Source organism: Brassica oleracea, chromosome C9, assembly GCF_000695525.1.
Source record: "Brassica oleracea var. oleracea cultivar TO1000 chromosome C9, BOL, whole genome shotgun sequence".
In the NCBI taxonomy this organism is placed as follows: domain Eukaryota; kingdom Viridiplantae; phylum Streptophyta; class Magnoliopsida; order Brassicales; family Brassicaceae; genus Brassica; species Brassica oleracea.
The window spans coordinates 45,506,013-45,516,407 of NC_027756.1; the positions used below are offsets into that span (position 1 = coordinate 45,506,013).

At 38.4% G+C, this 10,395-nt stretch overlaps 2 protein-coding genes and 1 pseudogene across 2 annotated transcripts; all 3 read right to left on the minus strand.

The window, feature by feature from the left end:
* Positions 1–430: 430 nt before the first annotated feature.
* Positions 431–997, minus strand: LOC106315152 (glutathione S-transferase T3-like). Its single transcript, XM_013752909.1, has one exon. It carries the CDS (start codon positions 995–997, stop codon positions 431–433), a length of 567 nt encoding a protein of 188 aa, XP_013608363.1.
* Positions 998–2,645: 1,648 nt separating this feature from the next.
* On the minus strand, positions 2,646–4,103 carry LOC106315906 (F-box protein At3g26010-like; the record flags this gene model as incomplete). The annotated part of the gene is given in 2 exon segments (XM_013753747.1): positions 2,646–3,525; positions 3,673–4,103. Coding segments are annotated over 2 exon segments (1,210 nt in total), but the record flags the coding sequence as incomplete, so codon positions are not given.
* Positions 4,104–5,980: 1,877 nt separating this feature from the next.
* On the minus strand, positions 5,981–6,409 carry LOC106315153 (annotated as a pseudogene).
* Between the last annotated feature and the right edge of the window lie 3,986 nt (positions 6,410–10,395).

Genomic DNA, 10,395 nt, shown 5'->3' on the forward strand with positions numbered 1-10,395 from the left:
CATTTCGAGCTTCTCGGGTGGTCTGAATTCGCGAGAACTGAAGATCACCTGATTTGTAAATAGCATAACTATCACATATGAACTCCGTTTGATCTGATTCTTCTTCAAGGAGCTCCGTAATTGAGTTGAGAACATTCTCCAAGTGATTTTATGCGTATAAGCCTCGTGGTTTGGAAGATATGAGTCAAACAATGATCATATATCTTTACTGCTTTCCATGATCAAGCCATGCATGTCTGTTTTGCCCGGTGCGCTACCCCACGGCACATCACTTTCCTTCATTCCCAAATCCTCCTTCTTGAGCATCCACATAGACTGGAAATCAGACAGATCCTTCCCCTCAACCAGCGGCCTCTTTCCACGGGCCTTTGCTGCCTTAACACCTAGGGGACGATTTTTCCGTCATCATCTACAGAAGCATTGTTTTCATTTACTTGCGAGCTTGCAGAACGTGAACCATCCCCACACTTTCTCCTTTTGGAGCTGCTTTCAGTTTTAGCACGTCAACCATAAAGTGTGAAACTCTTTTATGGTTGGAGAAGAAGATTTCGTGGGATAATTTTAGAACATCATTCTCGTTCATACCACTGCTTTTCTCTCTGGTAGCTGCTTCATATGCCCCATAAAACTTGCAAACTAGATCATTTAGCTTGTGCCAACGTTGCTTGCAGTGAGATCCCTCTCGTCTTTCACAGCCCGCAAGCTTAGGACTAGCCGAGAAATATGTTGTAACTCGCGTCCAGAAGGCGATTGACTTTTGCTCATTCCCAACAACGGAGTATTTGCTCGTGTTTAACCACAAGCTGATAAGCACTATGTCATCTGTTGGCGTCCAGATCCTTTGTTCCTTACGCTCTGCAGGAGGCTTGCCAACATTTTTAGGAACTTCAGATGATGAGAGGGAAACGGTATCTGCTACGTTACCGAAGACAACATTTTGTTGACTATTTAATAGTTCAACAAAGTTTGAAGAGTCCTGAAATGGATTGAAATCCATTTCCGAAGTGAAAGAGAGAGGAGAAAGAGGAGAAAGCGGAGAAAGAGAAGAAAGAGGAGACAGAGGAGAAGGAAAGTGAAAGCGCATTCAACTTTCGTAGCTGGAAGAGTAACACAGAGATTATAATTTATTCAAGAAAGAGGGAGAAAGGAGATAACGCATTCAACACACCCAACCAACACGACAAGTCATAAACGCATTCGTTTAAAACAAAGCTGGAAAGAGGACTTTCCATGTTCTGACTAGACGTATATCTAACAACAACCAACAAGCAATGTTTTTTTCAATTCCAAAAGCATCAACCAGAACATCGCTTTTATTAAGTACCAACCAAAAACTATAATCTACAACTAAAGAAATCATTAATTACCCTAAATTCAATTCAACACTAAAGCGACAATCGATTACCCTAAACCATTTCATTTCAGACGAGAATCTAACACTAAGAGCAACCATTTCATTTCAGACAAGAGAACAGACCATTTCATTTCAGACGATAATTTGATACTAAAGCAACCATTTCATTTCAGACCAGAAGCTAGACCATCGATTTCTAGCTAACCATTAATCACACAAGAGACAGAACCAATTCATCACAGAAGCTAACTCAATTCATCACAGAAGCTAACTCAATTCATCAACTTTTTTCAGTTCAGACCAGATGAAATGGTAACACTAACCTGTATTTTAATTGGAGTCCTTTGTTCGATGTACCTTCCTCGTGTCTCTTTCCACAGAAGAAATCAAACCGTATTTGATCCATCCATCCCACAACACAAAGACAGAAACAAAAAACTGAATCAACAGCCAGAAACCAAATCAAAATTAATTAACTAGAACCAAACAAATCACAATTGATCGAACACAACAAACAAATCAATCCAGAGACAGTATCGAACAAAACTCTAAAATCAATCTCCTAACAGAAGAACCACAATCTAAGACATGCTTGATTCAAGAACATGAAACATAAGGTTTACCTTTTGATTCGAAGCGACCCACCGCAGAGAGCTCTGTCGCCGCCGTAGAGAGCCACCGAGAGACAGAATCTAACCGACTAAAACATATCAAACATTCGATCAAAACAAGAAGAAGCTTAATCAAAGACGTGCATGATTGAAGACCACAAGAATACCTTTACCTTTCGATTCGCGGAGAGAGACAGAGAGATAGAGGACCGTCGCCGTCGAGGAGCCCCACGGCGAGGGACAGAAACACCATTTTCTTTCGTAGACGACAGCCATGGAGATAGACGGAACCGTTTCGTCAAGGAACCGCGGAGAGAGAGAGAGTCATCATTTTCGTCGTATGGAGATAACTTTCGCGAGAGAGAGAAGAGTGAAACGACGACGAAGGAAGACACCGCTCATCTTTCCTGTCAAACAACTACACGTGTTCACGTAGATACGCCTCTTGCTTACCCAAATTAAGACACGGTTCTACCTTAATTGTGTGTTTTTCATTTATTTTTAAACAACAATTACCTTAAGACCCCTTAAATACCGCGATAAAAATGTCCTAATAACCAAAACATGTTTTTGACTTCAAATACTTCTTAAATAATATTACCGACAATAATAGATTGATGATACTACTATTGTTGTGGCTATTGAACACCTTTGTCCAAAACTAGTTCTTAGGATTAAAATAATTGAAAGTGTTCTATAGAATTCTGAAAAAAACAAATCAAAGAAAGTATAATTCGAAACATTATAGAACAATATTGTCACACAAAGAAACATACTGATATCACCCCATCCAAAAGTACTCGTCATTGCTTTCATCCCCCATTATTGCCGCACGTTCCCTCATCATTGTCTCATGTTCCCTCATCATTCTCTCATGTGTTGCAGTAGCGTGAGAAAGCAGCGAAGTTGTATCTATCATCTCAGCATGGGGAGGACGAGGCACTGATTCTTCCATCCACCGCGGGATCACGAATTGGAACAACCAGATACAAACCTGAAAGTTCAAGTCTTCGTCTTCGTCTGATGATGATCTTGGACGCCATAGCTCATCCACACTCTTCTTACAAACAGACTGGTCAATGAAACAATCGTTAGCTGCATCCCCCAGGACTGTGTAGTCTTGTTTCCGCAAGTTACAAGATACCAAATGATGATCCCGTTGACTCCATAGATAGACAGTAGCGACATCAAATGGATGCATCGCCATGGGTGCATAGTTACCGGTAGTTGGAAAGCGGACTTCCCACAAAAGTTCCCAAGAGTAGTCATCATTGTTCATCAACCTCCAGATCTTCAAAGCAGTTTCTTCCTTTTTCGCTAATGTTCTGAGATACATGACAAAGCCTCCAGAGGTAGTCAAGGTTCGTTTGTAGTCCTTGTTGTGATCCGGATAGTCCGGTAACTGCACAACCCGGAATTGATCGGATTCAGAATAGAAATCATGAGCTAAGAGTACTCCAGGCACACAGAGACAACCAAAGTAGATTGTACCGTTGAGGTTGATATTATACATGTTGCCGATTTGAATAGGAGAGTGAATCACTTTAAAAGTCCAAACCCCTGTCTCGGAGGAATAGAGTAACACACTCAAGTCACTCGAGAGATAATAATTTGTTGCTTGGTAAGAAGCAATCCTAATCAATTTAAAGCTCAAAACGACACCGTCCTCGTCCAAACGAGTGACTAAACCGAACACGGTAGAATCACCTTTGGGATCAGAGGGAGGTGGAGGGATTTTGATCCATTGCTGTAAAACTGGACTACCCACGTAGCAGGAAGCTTTATCAGATCCGTCTGTGATCAAAACCAATCCACCGGAAGAGTCCCAATAGTCGCAATCGCCGTTATGATTGCGTTTGAAAGACGGTGGGATGAGTGGAGCTGGAGACTTGGGAAGATCATCCCATGTTTTGCGTCCATGGAAAACTATGAGTTCGTCTTGTCCATACACGAGCGACCACGATGATGAAGAAGAGGAGGAGGAGTTTCGGTTCAGAGATAAAAAGAGACGGCGGAAATACACAGATTCTATTGTTGATTTCCATTTCTTGCAGACTGATTTGAATCTGCAGATGGTTTTCAAGGGTAATCTCGCTAGAATTTCTTTTTGCAATACCTCCAAGACGTGTGTTTTTGTTTAATTTATTAATAAGTTGAAGAAGGTTTGTTTGATCTATTTGATAGAGGTTAGTGGTAGTAGTATATAAATGACGCATTTGATCTATTTTAATATGTGTGTATGACGCTGTGAAAAACAATATATTTTAGAACTATGGAAAACAATTATTTTCCAAAATTATTAGCAAAAGTCAAAAAAAGATATCAATGGGAATCAAAACATAGGAAACCTCATACTAAATCGAAGTGATCAGGATATCATAGATAGCTATTTCTACATATGGGACAACTTATATTTCTACGAAGTCATTGATCAATGCATAGAAACTATGGCCACAAGGAATATAGCATATGTTGTTTTCATAATTGTAATTCTCGAAGCATACAGTGCACTAGTGCACGTATCACTTTCTTCTTCCACAGTTGGAGGTCTATTAGTTCCTTCAAGATCGGTGAAGATAAAGTTGATATCTAGTAAACTATGAGGTTTACGGGTCGTAGCTATGTCATATATATGTTGGGATTTTTTTCTTGTTGTATCAGTTTGTTTTAAAGACCACTTACGTCGAGTAAATAGTTTTTGTTGAATTGACTGTTCTTTTTTATTAATAGTGTTTTTAAGTAGCTTTTAAATACGATGTTGAACTATATTAATAACTGAACCATTATTTGATTGCGGTAAAGGATTCTTATGGTGTAAAGTACCATCGTTATGTGAACTTATATAATTTTAAAGTTTGAACGAGTTGCTAAAATTCAGAGTTAAGCGTAGCATATAATTAGGATTTTGTAATTTTCATTTAATCGACTATAGTAATATTTCGGAAAGTATTAGAATTTTTATATATTGTATCTCCAGTTTGTTATCTATATGTTTTGTATTTCTTTTTTTGTAGTAAAACAACGTATTTCAAAGTATTTAAATAACAAAACAAAATTAACTTTTATCAAAAAAAAAAAAACAATACAATTACATGCACAAAACAACACAATGCATCGACAACGTACCCAGTCCCGCGCTTGCGCGGACAGGCCCGGACCGAAATATTTAAAGGCTGGAAGCAAAAAATAAAAAATTGGGCCTCTTATTTAGTAATAAAAAGATCATTAAGAGAAGATAAAGACGTAGCTCCAACTTGGCTACCGGAGATTTTGGAATTTTAAGGCCGAAATAATAGATATTGTTAAAATGGCCGGAAGCACATGCTTCTATGGCTTGTACTCAGGACCGCTACTGTGCACGGGGCTAAACCACTAGTATTAATAATGACGGGAATCTCTCTATAGTTTTTTGTTGTTCATGAATCAATAGATGAATGGATTGTATTTTTTTTTATTAAATATATTTTTTTTATTAAAAAACCCGACTTGGGCAAGTGATTGCTTTTTTTTAATTCTTTTTCTTTTCTTGCATGCTTATTGTTATTATGCTACGTGGCAATTACGATCAAATTTTAATCTGGCTAAAATTAAATTGATATTTCTGTAAACCCTGAATACGGTATTTATTATTTTGAATATATTTCTTGATCTCCATCACACAAGTAATTAGTGAAATTCTAGAAAAAAACTTACTCAGAATATATACACGTTAACCCAATATAAAGTAAATTTATATTTGAGTGAAGCAAAATGTTTGACATTTCTGAACAACGTAGGACCCTCGTCTAGTGATTATTACCTTTAGTTGTTATTTTCATAGTTGTTTACATTATTAACAAACCAATGAAATAGCAGGCAACAACACAAATAATAGGATTAAAAAGATTATATATCACTAAAATATAAATGCAGTTCATAGCCAGCAATCGAAAATGGCGTTTTACACAAACCAGATAATAGCAAAGAACACAAAGGATTAAAGATTATATATCAGTAACACATTTGAAAAAGATATTTAGGATTGTGTAACTGCAGCATCGTCAATGGAACGAAGAGCTTGGTTTGCAAAATAGCGAACATCAACATCAGGATCTTCGTTCAGGTCCACCAAACGCTGACGTATTGTTTTCTCCACCACCTACAATTTTTTTGATACAAACAAAGCTCAACAACCTGCATTATATATTCGATGCAATTGTGTTATATGTTTAATCTCTCATCTTACTGAATGGTCAACTATGGGGATGAGGGATTGCAGAAGTTTTGCAACATTGAGTTTGACGTTTGGAACTCTGCAAAGATATGCACAACACGTCAAAACTAAGATGTTTTCTTGAAGAAGTTAGCCAAAGTCATCTCTATTGTTATCACCTGTCTTTTGATGCCTCAGCACCACAGGAAGAAAATTAGAGCATGTAATTTCAGATCCCATTACAGGAGCCATGAGAGATATTGCTCATAGAACCATCATCATATGTAGATAGTGCGGATTTGTGATCATGTCCAATACCTGTTTACAATGGAAGAACAAAAAAAAAGGTCAATAGATGGAACATTATCTATGCAGCCCAAAGAATACCGATGATAATAAGATCAAACTTCTGGAACCAAGTGTTGCATTGCCCACTCAGGACCAAACTCTTCTGCAAAGCGCTTTAGGTTGTTTGCTGCAGCTTCACGGATAGAGTAGACCTGAAAGAGGAGAGAGGAGAACAACGTCAACATCCAGAATCACAAGTGGATGATTAATTAATACCAACATCAAAGGATCTAAGGTAAAACTTGTCTTGCAGCCATTGCATGCAATGGGCTCCAAGCTAGTATACCGTCAACGAAATTCTTAAAATGGGATTACCATCGTTTTCCACACCTTAGTGAGTTCATCATGTGTGAAATAGCAGGCAGCAGCAACAGCAGCATGTGTTTATGGAAAGGATGGAGGAATCTAAACCTGTTGACGAGAAGCTCCTTTTCACTGATCATGTACTCATCTTCATGTTATGTTCCTTTTTAAAGTGAATCAGCAACCTATGTCATGTTGGCGAATCCGGATCAAGAAACACTCATGTCCACAGAAAAAAATCTTAACAACTAATTCAATATGTAAATAACCATTCCACTGACCTTCCCAAACAACACCTTCCACACGGTGCTGTGGACGAAAGAAAAAATCCCTTGGAACTTATTCATTAAATTGATTGTAAATCATTTGCATAAGTACACGGTGCTGTTAAAGAAAAAAATAAAAACATCAATATTCTGTAAAAACAAACACCTGAAGACAAGATGAAACAAATTTATAGACAGACCTCAGCAGACGGACCTCTGCGGCGTTAGAGCATCGCCCGGCTCTCAGGTCGGCAAGTAGCGTGTACGTAGGCACCATCGGAATTGCTTGTTATGGAAATAATTGATGTTGGAAATCGTTTGTGAAGTCATTTGCGTTGTACTCAACATCAAAGAAATGAGAGACATTTATAGGGGAAGCTCGAACCAGTTAAGATGGAAAACAAAGACGTATTTTGTTCGATTAACATGGGCGGAGTGGATTAATTGAGGAAAACTCAGAGTAGAGAAAGGATTTATGGATCGGGAGGCGTTATAGAGTTCGGATCGACGGTTAGGTTTCGTGAATTCAGTGAGGTCGCTTCTGGAAGAAGAAGTCGACGATCAACCCTAAGCAACTTTGATTCTCTAATGGGCCAAATGTACGGGCCAAACCAATTTCATTAAATTAAAGCCCAGCTATCTATAACACTAAAAGTCAGACGGAACGGAAGGAAAAAAACGCGAGGGCCTGGTTAGGCGACACGTGTCGGCAATTGCCCCTCTTTCCATGCTGATGTGGCGCAAGAGGAAGGGTGCAAAGCCTCCTTTATTAGTATAGATAGATATTAATTAATAGATAATAGAGTTTATACAATAGACATGTGACATATTTGTTATCTATGGTAACTTAATAAATAAATAAAAAAGAGGAAAGTATACAAAAGGACATCTGAGTTCGCCCTAGGAAACTCTCTCAGCCTGCTTCCCGAGGAGCAGCGGTTAGGATAAATCTCCTTTATTCCAGATTCGCCGTTCAATTCTCTCTCTTCTAAAGTTGTCTTGTTCCACCTCCATGGTCCTGATGTGCTTCTCCTCTTTCGCGCTTTAGGATTATTCTCGTCGCCGTGTAATCCTTCACGTTAGTTTTCTTCTGACATCTGCCCTTCTGAACTTCCAGATCTGGCTCTGTGTAGCCCTCATATTGAAGCTCCTTCTCCCGGCTGCCCTCCAGACCTTCTAGACATCGTATTTTTCATAGCTCTTCTCTGTTTCTTCGACACTTTCTCCAGACCATCTCTTCAAACTTTTACCCAGATCTCAACTCTGAAGCCTCCATCGAGGATGGCGACAAAGAATGATGGTGGTGGTGGTCTCCATGTGTCTGCTATTGACACTTTATTCACCTAAGGGCTTACATCTCATGTGGTATATAGGTTTCTATTTGGGTGTGTCGACTGGCCTTCAATCAGTTTTTGTTTCGATCTCCATGCTATTCCTCCTCATAAGGTCCTTCATGTTCATCTATCTCTTTATTTTCCACCTATTGTGCTATTGTATAATGGTTTAGGCAGCTATTTGTGTAGGCGAAGTTAGAGTTGAGGTTCATGACTTTAGCTGGTGATGTACCAATGGGCTTAGTTCATTTGATTATACTTTTGCGACCTTTAATAGTATTTATATCGCTTTGGTGTGATCTCCTGCAGTATGCAGTTCTTTTTACGGATTCTATTCCGGCTGTTGGTGTTGTTGTCTTATATCTCTCTTCTTTGTGGCAGGTAGAAGAGAAACTCATTGTCATCTTTAGCCCGATGAATATGGATGTGGCGGGTTATGATTTCCCGCTTGTCCCTCGTTTAAATCAGTCTCTTTTCCTGATATTTTCTCTTAGATGGAATGAATTGAATGAACAAGCATCGTTGGTATTGCAAGGATCTTCCTCCCATCTGACGCTTTTCTCTGCGTATGGTGCAGTGTGTATGGTCCTATGGGTTACACTAGATGCGATCTCTCAAGAAGCTTATGATGTTGTTATGATATGATTTCATATGGGGATTTTTATAACCTATATCGTCATTTTATCCCTTATATTATCGTTGTTATTGTTTGTTTGGTTCTCAATAGTTCTTCACTTCTTTGTATCTTTCTTTTTCTCTGATGAAATTTAAACATGTTTAAGATTAATACAAGTATGGATTGATAAAAAAATGAGGCAAAATGAAAAAAAAATGTTTCACATCCATATTTTTTATAGGGCTTTTTGCAAGATTGACTCAAAACTCAAAGTCAAACCTAAAACTAACTCATGCTTTTCTTGGATTTTTTTTTGTCCTATTCACCCCACAAGTTCATATAATACACGAAAATGCCATCAAATTTATTATTTTTTTTCCGAAAATAACATTTTTACTCTCTCACCCTCATCATCTTCAAGTAATTACAAGATTGTCATTGTCATCAATACCCCAACCACCATGAACAACCAATTTGAAGCTCTTAATGCACCTAAAATCGATTTACACTCTCTCTTTCTCTCTTGTTATGAACTAAAAACAACATCTCTTTAACTTTGCCTCCATATTCATCCAAAAAACTCAAGCTTTTGATTCAAATTTTTTTTATGGTTTATAGAGCCATTCAAGCATACTATTCTTGGTGGGTTACTTTCGTTTGAGGTTCTGGGTGGTTGGAGAAGACTCTGTGTGCTAAGGAAGTCATCTCATTGTTTGGAATGATCACTTTGGCCGTACTGTTTGTCGTATAAGGAGATTGCTGTGAGGCAGCAAGTTTTCTTGTTCGATTACTCTTTGCACGGCATAATGCCAAAGCAGCATCCCTCTTTTCCAGATATCTAGCATCCTCCTTCTGTAAATCCGAAACAGTGGATTGATTTTTGTCTAATAGAACAAGGCTCGGTTCTGGAGCTTTATCTTTCGAGGAACTAGTATCTGCGGGAACATCTGGACCTTTATCCTCCGGCAAGCTCTTCCTTCCCGCGTTCGTTCCATTAACACTTTCACTCTGCAATATACAAGATGGGTTTATACAATAATAATCAAAGATCCATTTCAAACAATAATAACCAATGACTTTGTCCAAAGATTCATTTCATACACTATAAACAAAGCACACATGTTCTGACATACAAGAAACAAAGCAAATGCAACTTTTCAGTTCTTATTCTTAAGACTTTGTCTAGTCAATCTCTTGTTAGGCGGAGGGGTAGTGTTTTGAGCTGATATCCATTTCCGTTTTGTGGTGATACCAACCTTCTTCTCCACAGCTTCCACCCTTTCCGACAGATACTTGATCTCCTTAAGGCACGTTCCAAACTCTTCCCTCATGGCATCAACTATGTCCTTGAACATGGTTTTAATATCCTCT

Excerpts from the sequence above, each read along its gene's own strand:
- LOC106315152 (XM_013752909.1), bottom strand. The coding sequence starts at position 997 with ATGGATTTCAATCCATTTCAGGACTCTTCAAACTTTGTTGAACTATTA.